Source organism: Gorilla gorilla, chromosome 6 (assembly GCF_029281585.2).
Source record: "Gorilla gorilla gorilla isolate KB3781 chromosome 6, NHGRI_mGorGor1-v2.1_pri, whole genome shotgun sequence".
In the NCBI taxonomy this organism is placed as follows: Eukaryota; Metazoa; Chordata; class Mammalia; order Primates; family Hominidae; genus Gorilla; species Gorilla gorilla.
Window position 1 is genome coordinate 14,806,054 of NC_073230.2, and position 17,356 is coordinate 14,823,409.

The window sequence follows — 17,356 nt, forward strand, 5'->3', positions numbered from 1 at the left end:
TACAAAAGTTAGCTTGGCATGGTGGCAGGCGGCTGTAGTCCTAGCTACTCAGGAGGCTGAGGTGAGACGATCACTTGAGTCCGGGAGGTGGAGGTTGCAGTGAGCTGAGATTGTACCACTGCAACACTCTGGGCAACAGAGCAACACTCCACCTCAAAAACAAATATAAAATAAAATAGGATACCATTTTATACCTATACTAGCAAAATAAAGAAATCTGATAATACTAAATGTTGATAAGAATATCAAGCAATGGGAACTTTTATATGCAACTGGTGGGAATTTATAATAAATTGGCTCAGACACTTCAGGAAACAAATGGGTATGATATACTACTTTTGAACGTTTACATACTCTGCAACCCAGAAATCCTACTTTTGGGGAATATAACCCAGAAAAACACTGATGTGTGTGTACCAAGAGACATGAATAAGAGCATTCACAGCAACAGTGGCAGAATACTGCGGAAAATGAAATAGGAGAACTTAACTGATCATAGATGAGGCATATTGTGGTATATTCACACAAATATACAACCGTGGAAGTAAATGAACATGTATGAATTATAATGCAATAATCTAGTGAGTTGTAGAGAATTACATATTATGATGGAAGATTTTTAAAGCTCAAAAAAGCTAAATAATAAATTATCTAGAGTACATTTATATATCATAAAATATATGGATTAGTTACAACATTGAATGAAAATAGTAAGTTGCAGAAGACTAGCGTATGACACCATTGACACCATTTTTGTAAAACTGTAAAATAAGCAAGGCTAAATATTTATTGTTTAGCAACACATAGAGATATATAGAGTTTTACATGTAAAATTACCTATAAAAGTCAACAGCACATTGACATGGTAAATACGAAGTTCAAAATGGGATATCCCTGGCATGGAATAGAGAGCTGGGATGGTGGAGGGCCACACGGGAAGCTTCAATAGAATTTTTGATGTTTGCTTCATTCTCTAGGTGATGTGTTCACTGGTGTTCATCTTATCATGTTTTTAAATTGACAAGCATGCTACATATACACCACAGAATACTATGCAGCCATAAAAAATGATGAGTTCATGTCCTTTGTAGGGACATGGATGAAGCTGGAAACCATCATTCTCAGCAAACTGTCACAAGGACAAAAAACCAAACACCGCATGTTCTCACTCATAGGTGGGAGTTGAACAATGAGAACACATGGACACAGGAAGGGGAACATCACACACCGGGGCCTGTTGTGGGGTGGGGGGAGTGGGGAGGGATAGCATTAGGAAATATACCTAATGTTAAATGACGAGTTAATGGGTGCAGCACACCAACATGGCACATGTATACATATGTAACAAACCTGCACTTTGTGCACACGTACCCTAAAACTTAAAGTATAATAAAAAAAAATTGACAAACATGTTGCATTATCTTCTTTTGTAGTATCAAATATTACATAATATAATTTTAATTAAATAAAAAATTGTACATATCATTATTTCTACCAAGATGGCTATTCTTCCATCTCCTTCTTCCTTGAGTGCTCTTTTTTGCACTGTTGAATTGAATGAGGGTAGACCTGATAGAAGGAGAAAGTATTTTGTTTTTTGTTTTTGTTTTTGTTTTGAGACAGAGTCTTGCTGTGTCACCCAGGCTGGAGTGCAATGGGGCAATCTTGGCTCTCTGCAACCTCTGCCTCCCAGGGTCAAGCGATTCTCCTGCCTCAGTCTCCTGGGTAACTGGGATTACAGGTGCACACCACCAGGCCTGGCTAATTTTTGTATTCTTAGTAGAGACGGGGTTTTACCATGTTGGCCAGGCTGTTCTCAAACTCCTGACCTCAGGTGATCCGCCCACCTTGGCCTTCCAAAGTGCTGGGATTACAGGCGTGAGCCACAGGGCCCAGCTGAGAAAGAGTTTTGTAAGATGAAATATGTGGCCGGGCGGGGTGGCTCAAGCCTGTAATCTCAGCACTTTGGGAGGCCAAGGCAGGTGGATCACGAGGTCAAGAGTTCGTGACCAGCCTGACCAACATGGTGAAACTTCGTCTCTGCTAAGAATACAAAAATTAGCTGGGCATGGTGGCGCATGCTTGTAATCCCAGCTACCCAGGAGGTTGAGGCAGGAGAATCGCTTGAACCCAGGAGCGGGAGGTTGCAGTGAGCTGAGATTTTCCCACTGCACTCCAGCCTGGGTGACACAGCAAGATTCTGTCTGGAAAAAAAAAAAAAAAAAAAGAAAGAAATATGCAAGTGCTGTCTGAACTCAGCTCAGAACTAATGCTCTTCCCAGACAGGATCTTGCAAAAGTATTATAAAATGACAGAGTCAATTCTCCGTTACTCTCCATTACTCGCATTTCAATTTGGTGGCTCACTTTTCAGTGTGAATCCTGTCTTTAATACACACTGTTCAAGAGTGGATGCCAACTTCAAGTGGTTCCTGGCTGTCAAGGGCCTTCTCATTCCACTCCATAAAATGGAAGGGCCCACTGACATATTTTAATGGAAGGGTATAAAAAGCTTCTTTGTTTTAACATACATTAAACACTTGTTACCAAACATGTTGGAGGAATACAAAGTGACAGTTTGTGATACATTTAAGTAATTGTAATTCAGATTGGTTTCTCCCTATTACCACTTTCAGGGCAAGTGAGGCAAAAATCTAACTACCCTCACCATCCTGACTCCTATCCCAGCACTCCTCCGTAAACATTTACATCATTTCTAATTCCCACACCAAAGTCCTTCCTATCACCTACGTCTTGCTACTGTCAGGGACATAAGGAGGTTAGGGAGGTGAGTGGGTGGAGGTATGGACAGGGACAAGGGTAGGGGTTTGAGCTGACATAGTACATACAACAGGAATTAAAGGAATCAGAATCACATTGCAGGTTGTGAAGTAGGTAGAGTCTGTGTATTGAAGTTACACAGCTCTAAGTCTAAATCCTCAGCTCTGAAACTTTTTAGTTGGGTGACAGTTGACAACTTACTAAACTTCTCAGAGCCTCAGCTTTCTTACCTATATAAGTGGTTAATAATATGTACATCCTAGGGCTGTAGTGAGAATTCAATTACATGTATAAGTTGTAAATACTCAGTATACACTCAAATATAGCGCTGTATTTGTATTGGGTGAATATGTGGAAATTAGGGAGTTCTATGCTTTTGATAGAGACAGGCCAATTTACTTGCTCATCCTTGAATGCAGGTTTCTTGACATTCCTTTTCACTGTTGAATCTATTTCCTGAGCCATTACAGCCACTGAACCAAAATCGGGCACAAGAGTTGACCTGTTTGTCATAATACCATCGAACCACATATTCACCACAGTTTCCAGGCTTCAAGGCTTCCAAACATCTAGGATCTAGAGTGAGAAAAGGAAAATGTGTCACGGATTTTTCTTATACTGAAGACATGAAAAATAAAAACTGTATAAAGTTATATAAATAAACTTTATTCTTCATGCACACTAACGAACCAAGAAAATGTGGTTCTAAGTCAGTGAAAGAAGGATTCCCTAAAACCCAAAATATTTCCCTCACCACCTGAAACTCTGCTACTAGATATTAACTCTTTTGAAAACATGAAAGTTTTTGATCCTCATGAAACCACATTAAAAATGTTTATTTCCCTGAAAGCCTAAGTGAGACTTCATTGGCTAATACTTTTGTGGGGATTAGAAAGACAGGACTTCTTTCATTTACACTGGATTTGATTTACAATCAAATTAATATTTGGAATAAAAAATATTTCCACTTTCTGTACACATTTCCTCCCATTCTGTTCACAGAAGGCACCACTATGATCACATGCAATTGCCTACTATGAAAGGAAAACTCTTTAAGTTACAAAAAAAAAAAAAGTAAAATGAAGGACTGTCTTTATATTACAATTATATTTTTAAAAGAGCAGCTCTTGCAGGACACTAAAAACATGATACAACTTTCTAACGTCATATTGTCTTATCGTAGAAATACATCTACTATAAGAAAGCATAGGACAGCTGTAACAATAAAGCCACATTGTCCTAATAAGGTTCCTTTAATTATGGAACTCCTCATTTGCTAAATCCCTTTTTATTGTTTGGTACTCTGGAGTGCCTTGATTAGTATTTCCTACTTCAGGAAGTGATGCCAAGGTGGGAGAAGCCAAAAAACACACAAAAAAATCCCCAAGTAGATAATTGCTATCTGGGACTTATATGTGATAAACTTGATTTTGCAATAGCTAAACCAGCACTTTCTCTTCCTTAAACATTTTCCCAGATTTGGGGTATGCCTTGGTTCATTTATTTTCTAAAACTTACCTCTAAATCTACCTCTACTATGAAGACTCCCTAGACCAAATGGAAATGAGCCATAGATTTCTACTACCTCTGCCCTTAAAAACAAAACCAAATAATGTACATTGTGTAACTCATTTTAAAGATAATCTAAACTTTTGAGCACAAAAATTGTCTCTCATGTTCTGCAGAAAATATGTACGTAATAATACATTTTCTGTAGATATTAACTCCATAGAAAATATGTTAATGAATCAGAATCTAGATTTTAGCTTGTTTCTCTTTCCTGCGCAATAAAAGGATCACAAATTCAAATGCCTACATGTGTGAAGGGCACATGTAAGACAATAGGGAGCAGTACAGACTACGGTAAACAGGAGAATGTAATCCCCTCTAAAGGCATTCAAATTAAAATAATAAATAACAACTTTGAAATTCTTCACAGACCAAATTTACTCCACAGTTTTCAAATTCTACATATAGTCTAGTGAAAACTATATTTTGTCCTGCTTGTTTAGAATCGTAACATTTTCTCTCTGGGTAACCCTGTGCCTTCCTCACATTGTAGATACAGTAGCAGATTGGCAGATCTCTCTTTCCTTTGTGCACCAAATCTGTGCACAAGACCGTAGAATCAAAATGGGACTTGGAGTTCTGGTTTACCTACCCTCTGCCCCATCCACAGGGGTGCTGAGCAGTGGCCTGGGGGTGGTGGTGGCCTCAGATGAGGTAGTGGCAGGCAGATCATCAGCCCAGGTTGGCTCTGGAGCCTTATCATCTTCATCCTGGTCTCTGGTGACACTCAACTACACAAAAAAATTCACATTTTGTGTTTCTGATAATATCAAGTAAAAAAAATACTAGTTTGCTTTTGGGAACATATGAGGACTAGTTCAGCCATGCTGTGTTTCCCTAGCTCTCTGATACTATTTCAAATAGAACTCAGGAAATAATGCCCCTCCTCTGTGTCATGCATCCCTGAATACCCAAGTTGTGGATTTTCCCACCACTTGGTGTGGGTGTATTTCTGTGTACACACACATGTACACACAAACACACACACACGCAGCCCACCTCCAGGCACAGATTTTTGGGTGCTGGAACATCCAAAGCAGGTGTGAAAGATACGAAGTTGAGAGGAGTTTATTTTCATTCTTAGCCACTGCTATGAGAAAATAACCACTCATTTCTTTAACGTTTTTATGGCCTTTCTCCATTTCCTAACACTAGACGTCTTAACAATATATTCCAAAATATTTACCATGAACTCAGTCAATTTTGAGATTGGGAATTAGGGTAGCAGAAGACAATAATACAGGTGAAATAAAAACAATAGTGGCCACTTTTTGATTGTTTACCCAAATCTCAGCTGCAGACACCTTTGCCTGCTCTTTCTATTATCAGACCCCAGCTAATACCAAATGCTGTAGGATGCTTAACATATAAGATGCTCTAAGAAATGTTTGATATCTAAAGAACAAAGGATTTTTGTTTCAAAAGCAAATTTTCTGGACTAAAATTTCCAAGTTTCACCCAAATTTATGATATATAATGAAACAAGAAAGAAAGGCATTTTACTTTTTTTAAAAAATAGTGCCCTTATAGTAGAATGATTTATAATCCTTGGGTATAGACCCAGTAATGGGACTGCTGGGTCAAATGGTATTTCTGGTTCTAGATCCTTGAGGAATTGCCACACTGTCTTCCACAATGGTTGAACTAATTTACACTCCCACCAACTGTTTAAAAGTGTTCCTATTTCTCCACATCCTCTCCAGCATCTATTGTTTCCTGACTTTTTAATGATCGCCATTCTAACTGGCATGAAATGGTATCTCATTGTGGTTTTGATTTACATTTCTCTAATGACCAGTGATGATAAGCTTTTTTTCATGTTTGTTGGCTGCATAAATGTCTTCTTTTGAGAAGTATCTGTTCATATCCTTCACCCATTTTTTGATAGAGTTTTTTCTTGTAAATTTGTTTAAGTTCTAGTATAAAGACACACACACATATGTTTATTGCAGCACTATTCACAATAGCAAAGACTTGGAACCAACCCAAATGCTCATCAATGATAGACTGGATAAAGAAAATGTGGCACATATACACCATGGAATACTATGCAGCCATAAAAAAAATGAGTTCATGTCCTTTGCAGGGACATGGGTGAAGCTGGAAACCATCATTCTTAGCAAACTAACACAGGAACAGAAAACCAAACACCACATGTTCTCACTCGTAAGTGGGAGTTGAACAATGAGAACACATGGGCACAGGGAGGGGAACACCACACACTGGGGCCTGTCTGGGGGTGGGGGGCTAGGGGAGGCATAGCATTAGGAGAAATACCTAAAGTAGATGACAGGTTGATGGGTGCAGCAAACCACCATGGCACGTGTATACCTATGTAACAAACCTGCACATTCTGCACATGTATCCCAGAACTTAAAGTATAATAACAAAAAATCATGTCAGTCATTCTTGACAATTACCAGGAGCTAGACAAATCTTTTACGGGAATAATTATATTCTTTTTTCTTTTTCAAATTTTTCCTTGGATTCCAGCTGTATGCAATTGAATCAGTCATTCACCTGAGTCCTGACACTTGGTTATTTATCCTTGCAAGAGTTTCTCTTGTTTATTTGTTTGTTTGCAATTTTATTTATTTAAATAGTCAAATCTGTGACTGAGATAGTTTTTTATGCTTTTTTACCCAGGGATCCTGGTATGCTGTCATCATTAACTGCCCTCTGCCAGCTAAGCTGTTCTATTGCTTTTGATTTTTTTTTGTGTGTGCATGCATACATACACACACAAGAGGGAAAAAGTAATTAGTACTATTACTCATGTATGTGTATTTTTTACAGTGATTAAATTACTATCAGGTGACTTAGAGCAAAGATTTTTTTCCATTTGGATTGGTCATTAGCCCTATATAAAGGGTACACAATTCAAATACAATAGGAAATTTTCACTATCCCCTAAACACAACTTTTGGTACAAGTGGAGACAAAACTATGGATTACTTGAAGTTCCTCTTTCTTTCAGAATGATCCTATATGCACATACAGCAATTTGAATGTGAACTTTTTAAAATAATCATTATACTAGAGAATTTAAAGCTAGAGGAAAACTTTCTTGGTCCCTTATTTTCTTTTCTATTTTTTATAGAGATAGGGTCTCGCTGTGTTGCCCAGGCTGGTCTCAAACTCCTGGCTTCAAATGAGCCTCCACATTGGCCTCCTGAGCCCAGCACCGAGTCCCTTATTTTCTACTGGGGGGAATACAAACCTATAAATGATTAAGAAACTTTCCAAAAGTTATTGGTAAGCTAGTGACAAACCTTCAGGAAAAAAAGTACTGTTTTTTTTTTTGCCTGCATGTATTTGGTTTTAAGCAAGAAATAAAAGTTTGAGGAGTAAGTTTATCAAACATAAAAGCCAACTGACATTAGTCTACACTTCAGATATACGGTCTAGAAGGTGAGTCTGTTCCATTGAAGAGGCGGGCTAAGCAGCACAGTTTTCTTCAAAGAATTAACTCAGCCTTCAAATCTTTACCTTGTTCAAGTCCTGAGTCCTCAAAAGTTATATTTTACCTCTTCTAAGCTTAGGAATGTGTGTTTCCATTCTCAATCACATAATCATTTGGAAATTTTGATATCTGTTAACATAACCCCACAGATTCCAAGACAAGCAAAATTAACTTTAATAAATGAAAATAATTTCATCAATTTTCTGGCTCAGTGAGATGTCAGATTATTTCAACAAATGCGTAATTATTATGGCTTGCTATTTTTAAAATTTCCTTACCACAAAAGCAAGCATGTTAACTGAAAGGAATTTTAGAAAATGTGGATATCAAAAAAAAGAAAATAGAAATCAGAAGTAATTCTACCTCCTAAAGACAGTCATTGTTGGCATTCAGGTATATTTTTCCCTAGTCTTTTTTCTAGGTGCATATCCATTTTTTTGTTGTTGTTGTTACAAAAAAATACTGTATGTTCAGTTTTCTATGCTCTATGCTATTTTAAAAAATATACTATATTATGATCATTCTATATATTTCACCATGACTCTATAACATTTATTGTTATTATTATTATTTTGAAGACAGAGTCTCGCTCTGTTGCCCAGCACGATCTCGGCTCACTGCAACCTCCACCTCCCAGATTCAAGCAGTTCTCATGCCTCAGCCTCCCAAGTAGCTGATATTACAGATGTGAGCCACCACGCCCAGCCTCCTCCACATTTTTATAACCTTGTCTTCCACTACTCCCAGAATATCTGGTCAGGACCTTTCATTCCTTCTTCCTCTCTATTCTGCCTCAGGCTCTCAATATCAACCCTTCCACCACAGCCTAGGAAAAGTTGGTCTCCATCCGCAAAACCTTCTCCAGTAACCCAGTCAGTACTGATTCTCCCCTTCTAGATGATGCACAGTACCTTCTGACTCTTCTATACTCAGTGCTGATCGTGTAGAATTTAACCTTTAGTCCTATCCTATTGAAGAGTAACAGAATATGCCTCCCAAAATATGCCACTTTGGCACATTGATTATTTTGAACCGAAGGCAATTGAGAATCAGATATAAGCTCATTTGTCTAAATGCAGGACATACGTTCGTAAAGGAATCCCTCCTCGGAAAATCAGGGTAATGACTCGAGAGGAGTCTAGACCCTTACTTAGCCCAGAGATACACCAGAGGACTCTACATAAAAAACTATTCACTAATCCTTATCTTCCATTAATTCACCCATATGTTTACCTTCCCACCATCTGCTGCTGTAGAAAGTCCTTTCCCATTGCCGTCACTCCTCTAAGCTCTATTGTTCTTTCGTTAAGATGCTATATAAGACCAAGTTCTAACCACCCCTTTGAGCTATTCATCTCCATGCTCCTATGTGTATATGCTGCATGTTAATAACTTCTGTGTGCTTTTCTATTGTTAATCTGTCTTTTGTCAGTCTAATTTACAAGGCCCTACCTAGCTAATAACCCTAAGATGGGTAGAGGAAAAAAAAATTTCCTCCCCTCCACTATCTCGTATAATTTCTTGTTTCCTATATGTAAATACCACTTCCCTGATAAGAGAAATTATCTTTTTTCTTTCTTTTCTTCTTTCTCTACCTCTTTTCTTCCATAGCATAGAATAGGCAAAAAGTATCCATTAAATAAATTCACAATGGGTTAATCTTTCTGTTACACTCGTCTTCAGGTTGAACTTAATAAGGATACGCAAAGAGCAAAAGAGAAAGAGATAAATTTGCATTATTTAATTCCTCTAGACTTTAACGTCATCATTTTTCAAATAAAAAAAATTAGGCCCTAACATGCCTTCCAACTCTAAAAGTTGGGTTTAACCAACACAAACGACTGGCAGAATACACACCCAATTCACGATAGTGATTGCCTCTGGAGAGAGGAGGAAAAAGAGCTCTGGAGGGAAAAGCTAGGACTTTATCTGAAGCAAGAGTAAATGAACAAATGGAAACATTGGTTACTTCTGGGTAGTGAGTACGCAGTCAAATGTTTGTTTCTATTCTTGTTGATAAATCTTAAATCTGAAAACACAAGCTTGCCTGTCAACTCTGCTCATTTCTACTCCAGCCACACTGGCCTGCCTTGGAAAAGAAGGCTAGCTCCAGCTCTAAGCAAGGACACCATAGTAAAAGGCACAAACGAGTTGTCTAGGGACACCTGAGAGCCGACACCTGGAGTCCAGGGCTGCTCCGTGTAGCTGGACAAGCAGACGTGTTATCACCATTCTCTTTCAGCCTTTGAGCTGATCTTTAAGGGGAGGAAAACAGACTCACTGCAGTATCCCAAGAACATGTATGCATGAGCTAAGAAGGATTGCTGACCAGGTGCCACATCCAAAAGGTCTTTTGCTTTCTGATTTCCAAACATTTTCCTTGAATTTATTACCCAGAATTTTGCATATATTACAAAGTCTTCAAATCTGAACACATGTCTGCTCTGGATGAATGCTAATGATCATCTGCGTTAGTGTTTGTGTTAAGACTTAGCATATTCCCAGGAGTGTGGGTCAAAATTTCTCCAGTTTGGCTCTGGGGATCCTACTGCCAGTGGGCTCCACAGCCAGCATCTTCAAATTGTCTGGCTGCTCAGGAGTCCTTCTTGATTGATTCTCCCCAAGAATCAAACACACTTCTTTCTCAGGTCTCTCTGCACTCAAATACTTAAACTGAAGGTTATTTATTTGCATTTTAAAGTTACTGGGGCCTTTAGGAACACCTTGAGTTTGGGCTGCACTTCTCTGGATTCACTGTGGCTTTCATAAAGGGCGTAATGCAGGATTTTGTTCTGTTTAAACCTCTCATACATTAGTGCAGTAAAATAGCCTGCATTCTGGCTTTACCCAGTAAACATTTTTGACAGCTGTAATCATATACTTTTAGAACAGGAAGAACATTCTAGTAACATTCTTTTATTTTACAGATGAGAAAACTGAGACCTCAGGAAAATAGGTGATTCCCCTAACATCAGGCAGCTATGAGATTTCATTTCTAAGATGTCATTCATCATGAGATATACTATAAATTTTAAAATAGTTTTGAAAAAAGACCACACACATTAAATAGATGCATCCCAATTTCAGAAATAATAAAATAGAAAAACTACAGACTTTGGAGTCAAGAGAATAGTCCTTAGCTTCAGCAATGAGACCACAAGCCAGGTTTCCTGACTTCCAGGTCTAGAATATTTCTTCTAGATCAGTTAGCAATATGTTTATTATTTTTGTTTTTTTCCTCTTCCATAACACAGGTGCATGTTATATTCTGAGGGTAACAAGTCTATTATAATCAATAAATAATACTTGTACAGCAACCTTTTGTAGTGATACTAATAATTAGTTGTTATGCAGGGTTTTATGAAGAATTTGAATGTTTTTCACGATCACGGTGAGAGAATGCTGATTTTATTTTTCGCTAAGAACATATTTTGGTAGAAAGAAGAAGAGGAAGGAAGGACAGAGTTAGGTGTCTTAAGGGAGTGACAGAAGGGACAACGGTGAAAAGGAAGAGACAACAAAAGGGAAATGGTACTTCTGAGATCATTGTTTACTAGCTTTGCAGTATTGCCTAGGGTAGGCTCAGGAAGGATCTGAGAATAGGAAGGTTGTAACAGATTCATTTTATTTTAAATGTTTGGATACTGTAATTATACTTATTAAAGGTGGGTGTGCATGCACAGAGGCATAAATATGTTTTTGTATGTGTGTATGTGTATACTATGTGTGTGTGTGTGTGTGCGCGCGTGCATGTCTGTGCAGTCAAGTGCTGCATAATGACATTTTGGTCAACCACACCACATACACGACAGTGGTCCCATCCGATTATAATACTGTATTTTTACCCTTTTCTATGGGTAGATATGCTTATATATATAAATACTTACCACTGTGTTACAGTTCCCTACAGTAGTACAGTGATATGCTGTGCAGGTTTGTAGCCTAGAAGCAATAGGCTAAACTATCTAGCCCTGGTGTGTAGTAGGCTATACTATCTAGATTTGTGTGAGTACACTCTATGACGTTCACACAAAAACAAAACTGGCTAGCGAAACATTTCTCAGAAAGTGTCCCTGTCATTAAACAACGCATGACTGTATGTCAAAGATTTAAATGTGAATATAAATGCACGTTTGTTCAAACTAAATATCAATAAGGAAATAATTGTTTAAAAATTCAGTTTTGCATTGGTGCTTCTTTAAAAAGAGCCAGAATGAGAAAGCCTAGAGACAAGAGGCGCTATCCGAGAAGGTCAAGTTCATTGCAAGGTCCCAATATCTGGGTCGAAGTTCCCCTAGAGAGACCTAGCTGATGTTCAGTTTCCCTTCATGTGGCTCTTGGTGTTATAAATCCAGAGTATTTTGGTTGCATTTTTCTTATGTCCTCCCCTCCCCAGCTACTAGAAAGCTTCATATGTCCTAGTCTGTTAATGTCATTTGTCTCTCAAGGCCATCAGGCTTCCTGGGATGTGATACAGAGGGATCTGTTCTTACTTTTCCTCATTACGTGTCATAACTGCCTTGGATGTCCCTCAGGCACCTCCACTTTACATGGTGCGAACTAAACTCACTATTTTCCTTTAAAAAAAAAAAAACACCCTGCCTTTTATATTCTCCATCTCAGTATATAGTGTTTCAGTCCATCTCATCTCCATGCTAGCAACCTGATAGTCCTACCGAAACCCCTCCCTCTCCCTCACCTCCAATCCTTTCAATCACTATATCCTGTTAATTCTACCCTAGAAATGGCTTTTCAATCTGTGCCTCCTTTTTATTCCCAGTGCCCCTGCCTTCTTTCAGAGCCTCATTATCATTTTCCTGGACTATCACGCCTCATATCTCAGCCTCCAGTCTCCTCACCTCCTCCTCCTAGGTATGTTTCACACAGCAATCAGGGTTATTCTTTCTATGAACCAAATATGACTATATGATTCTTGCTTTTAAAACTCCTCTGCTGTCTCTGCCTGCCTGGCCTATAGATGAAGTTCAAGCTCCTTGCCTTAATACATGAAGACATTTATAATTAGTCCTTAAATTACCTGTCCAGCTTTAGCTCTCATCACTCTGCCACCCACACCCTAGGCTACAATTAGACTGAATTTGTTCAACTTTCTTGAAATGCCATGGCACTTTAAAGACTCCCTTTGCCTACTGGTTTTTTTTGTTTTTTTGTTTTTGCTAGGAATACCCTTCCCCCTGCTCTTCTCTTGAAAAACTCCTAGTTATTCTTAAAACTTGACTCAATGTCACCTCCTCTGTGATGCCTTATGTTATGAACTAAATGTTTATGTCCCTCCAAAAATCATACATTGAAACCTGAATCCCCACTGTGATGGTATTTGAAGGTGGGGACTTTGGGAGGTGATTAGGTCATGAGGGTGGAGCCTTTATGAATGGGATCAATACCCTTATAAGAACTGATGTGAGAGATGAGCTGTCTCTCAGCCATGTGAAGACATAACGAGAAGGTGGCTGTTCACAAGCCAGAAAGCAAGCCCTCACCAAACACCAGATTTTAGACTTCCCAACCTCCAGAACTGTGAAAAATAAATACCTGTTGTTTAAGCCACTCAGTCTATGGTATTTTTGTTACGGCAGTCCCAACAGACTAAGACACTTTCCCATCACTCTTTCCTGAAATTAATTGCATCATCTCTGTGTGCTTCCTTCATAGCTCTGGCTAAAATTCGTAATGCATCTTGTACTTACCTATCTCCCTGAAAGAATGTGAGCTTCTCTCAGGCAGGAGCCATGTCTTAAGAGCCACACCATCTATCACAGCAGTTAATAATCAATACGTGCTATTGGAATTCATTGGTATTAATATAGCAAAAAATGTGATTCAGTGATTATAAGGAGGGCTCAGTTTAAGCATCAATTCCTGGATGAAACCTGAGCTTGCTCTTGTTTAGGAAGGCTTTAGAAAGGGATGTCGACTGACTAGGAGAGGGACAAAGCGGTAAGTCACACAAACAGGAGAGGCCCCAGTAGCGGTCCATGCTCAGGAGGAGATAGACTGTGTCCATTATTGTCTGGAATTTACTTTAAAATGCACAATATAGATCAGGGTTGGCAAACCACTGTGGGCCAAATCTGAGTCACTATCTGTTCTTGTGAATAAGTTTCATCAGAACTTATTCATACTCATTCATTTAAGTATTATCTATGGCTATGCTTCTACTTCAAAGGCAGAGTTGAGTAATTGGAACAGAAATCAAATTACCTGAAAATCCAAAACTATTCAATACATGGCCCTTTACAGAGTTTGCTGACACCTGGTATAGACCATGGAGTATAAATGTTTGTGTTAATTTCAATCTGCAATTTAGTAGAATCTATTGCCCTGACTGGAATTACCCATTTTGCAGTTGGTTACTATTTAATCAAATAGAAATATGTTAGAGGCCTTTCTGCACTTTTGTGAACAGGATACGAGAATCTAGTGAGTTCTATAGTCTGTGCCCTTAGGAATGGTATCCTAGGCCTGATTCCTGAATGGCCCTGAGTCCAACTACTGATCCGAATGTTCCTTAGGGCCTTAGTCTAAGTAGACTGTGAGCTGAATCCTGATGTTAGAACACTGTTGCACATGCTCATGATCACTCTTTCACGTACAGGAAGGCTTCAGAAAAGGGCAGTGCAAGGACTTTACTAAGCTTACAGAACAGGGGCATGACTGTTATGTGCCTGCTTGCCAGAGGATGTCCATGGGGTTAATAGAAATTGGTCTAGACTTGCCCAAGTTGCAACTCGGTGGAGAAGAGACTATAGCACTCATCGGTAACTATAAAAGGCTCCCCCATTTTCTCCTTAAAAAAACTAATATTTGCCCATAATCTGATTGGCTGAAGTCAGTTCCCAGAAGCTTGCTATGAGGACAGTCACATTTGTTTCAATTGATTCAGGAGGTGGTTCTTCACATACTATGTGATTGAGGAGCTCTGAAACAGAGCATCTACTTTGCACCATATGCATATATAGCCTCCCTCACAGTCCTCACTCAGAGCACAGGAGGTGGAAGCCAAATGAGCAAACACATGGCTTGGAGTGTGGGAGAGCGGCCAGTTGGGCATATGCATATTTAGAAAAAACATGAGAGGGTACAAAGTGGGAAGCAGATGCACAGACGAAGAGGGAGAGTTGTGGCCTGGTATGAAAGGCACTGCACAGCATGGCAAGTAGGTGAATTCAGAGTGTTGTGTTAATCTGTTTCAGCATACACGGTTACTTTGATGGTGATAGGAGTATAATATAAAAATATTATCAGCAACATTTAATAAATACTTATAAAATATGTAAGTTTTTAAAAATATCCTACAAAACCTAATGCTATTTCAGAACTGGAAATCTAGAGTCAAGATACTAACATTTAGAGCCAAGGACCTAAAAATACACGTGCCTCAGCTGATTCTTGACAATGCAGGGCAGAATGATCTTTGATATGAAACAGAGAGAATACACCATTTTAAGCTCACAAAGTAAGTGAGACAGTTACTTACTGACTCAGAAATTTCTTTTTGACGCTCTGGAGTAGATTGACTGAGTTCTTCCCCTGACATCCCAAATCCAGGTTGAGGTGAGGATGAACCAAAAATTTGAACGAGATAGGAATCAAAATCCTCACAAATTTTTTGAAACAATTTTTGCTTCAGGGTGTCTTTTAAAAAAGAAGTAGAAAAGAGAGATAGTAGAAGCAATGAAACAATACTTAAAACTCATTTAAAAAGATCTCCACTCTCCTTAAAATATGTAATTTCCCATTACTTGAAATCAACTGCTAAGTTAACAAACTTATAAAAGCATTTTTACATCCTGTGTAAGAGGTCATCTAAAATAATATACATGACACAAAGAGGCAAAAGAATGACTTTAATGTATGTTCATGCAAAGTGTCTCTGTTCAACGTGAATCACTCCTTGTCAAGAGCTAGCCTCACCCATAATAAGTTGAATTGGCAACTACCTCTGGTTTTAAGGATAGCAAATGGCCAGCCAGTTGCAAATATTCTTTACAGGCTGTAACAAATTACTAACTCCAGATATAGTGATAAAGCTCTTCAAGGATTAAAATAAAAGTTGGCTCTGAAATGTCTTTGGCTATTCTAACACATTCACAGCCCAGTGAGATTGAACATATCAGATAAACAAACCCACCAGTCAGCCAGCAGGGTACTGATGAAGTAGAACCCTAGGTTAGAAAGCTCTGGAGAAGGTGAGAAATAGCAAATGGAAAGTTTCTGAGAATGGTATGCTTTCCTTAGGGCCAGTGTGCTGGTACACGGAATAGGCAGGGCATGAGGCACTGATGGGCTGTGCCCAGCCACATCAGACTCCACTCCCAGGTGGGTAAAGGAGGAAGGATGAAGCCAAACTGAAGCCTTTCACTTACTTCACAAACTTGCCAGGTACAGGCCTGCCAGAATGAATAATCGGTTTCCAAAGAATTGATATAAATTTTATTATAAAGTCATACTGACCATAATTTAATCATAGCTTAAATTAGATCAATGTCCTAGGATGGCTCATTAGTAAATATCAGTTAATGTGAAAGGATAAACTTAGCATAGAGAAGCCCATCAGATTAGCACTGGCTGTACAATAAATTCTATGTATTTTTTATTTATTTTTTGAGACAGAGTCTCGCTCTGTCGCCCAGGCTGGAGTGCAGTGGTGCAATCTCGGCTCACTGCAACCTCCGCCTCCCAGGTTCCAGCAATTCTCCCGCCTCAGCTTCCCGGGTAGCTGGGACTACAGGCACACGCCACCATGCCCAGCTAATTTTTGTATTTTTAGTAGAGACGAGGTTTCACCATGCTGGCCAGGCTGGTCTCTAACTCCTGACCTCGTGATCCACTGTGCCTGGCATTGTACAATGAATTTTAAAAGGTTGTTCTTTGGCTGGGCACGGTGGCTCATGCCCGTAATCCCAGCACTTTGGGAGGCCGAGGCGGGTGGATCATGAGGTCAGGAGATTGAAACCATCCTGGCTAACACAGTGAAACCCTATCTATACTAAAAATACAAAAAATTAGCCGGGCGTGGTGGCACACGCCTGTAGTCCCAGCTACTTGGGAGGCTGAGGCAGGAGAATCACTTGAACCCGGGAAGCAGAGGTTGCAGTGAGCTGAGATCACACCACAGCACTCCAGCATGGCGACAGAGTGAGACTCCGTCTCAAAATAAATAAATAAATAAATAAAAGGTTGTTCTTCGAGATAAATTCCTGATATCAACCTGTTTATTCATCATTATCTGCTTTCATAAAAACAGAGAATAGAACCTGCCCTCTAATTAATCCCAGTTACTTGCATTTCTCATCTCTTTAGATGACCATAACTTTTTTTTCATTCAGCAGGTACTTCTTAATTCATTTTGATTTCCTGACTGTTTTCTGCCTTGCTGTTGGCTTGCTCGATCCCTTATTTTAGTTAGGTAACTTTCTGAACATTAACCAATGTTAGCAATACCCCCAAGTCCTATTCTTTCTCTCCATTCCTGTCTGTTGACCATGGACTCTAGTTAACTCCAAGGCCAACTCAGCATTTA

General features: G+C 39.0%; 1 protein-coding gene across 1 annotated transcript in view; it reads right to left on the reverse strand.

Annotated features, from left to right (window-relative positions):
• Positions 1-736: 736 nt before the first annotated feature.
• The window catches only part of COL28A1 (collagen type XXVIII alpha 1 chain), a 173,206-nt gene continuing 156,586 nt past the window's right edge, over positions 737-17,356 (reverse strand). Inside the window, exons 33-35 of the mRNA XM_019030589.4 lie at positions 15,311-15,468; positions 4,942-5,080; positions 737-3,356 (exon numbers count right to left, since the gene is read on the reverse strand). Of these exons, the coding sequence (XP_018886134.3) occupies positions 3,184-3,356; positions 4,942-5,080; positions 15,311-15,468 (470 nt within the window). The 3' untranslated portion in view covers positions 737-3,183. The remainder of the gene's footprint in view (positions 3,357-4,941; positions 5,081-15,310; positions 15,469-17,356) is intronic.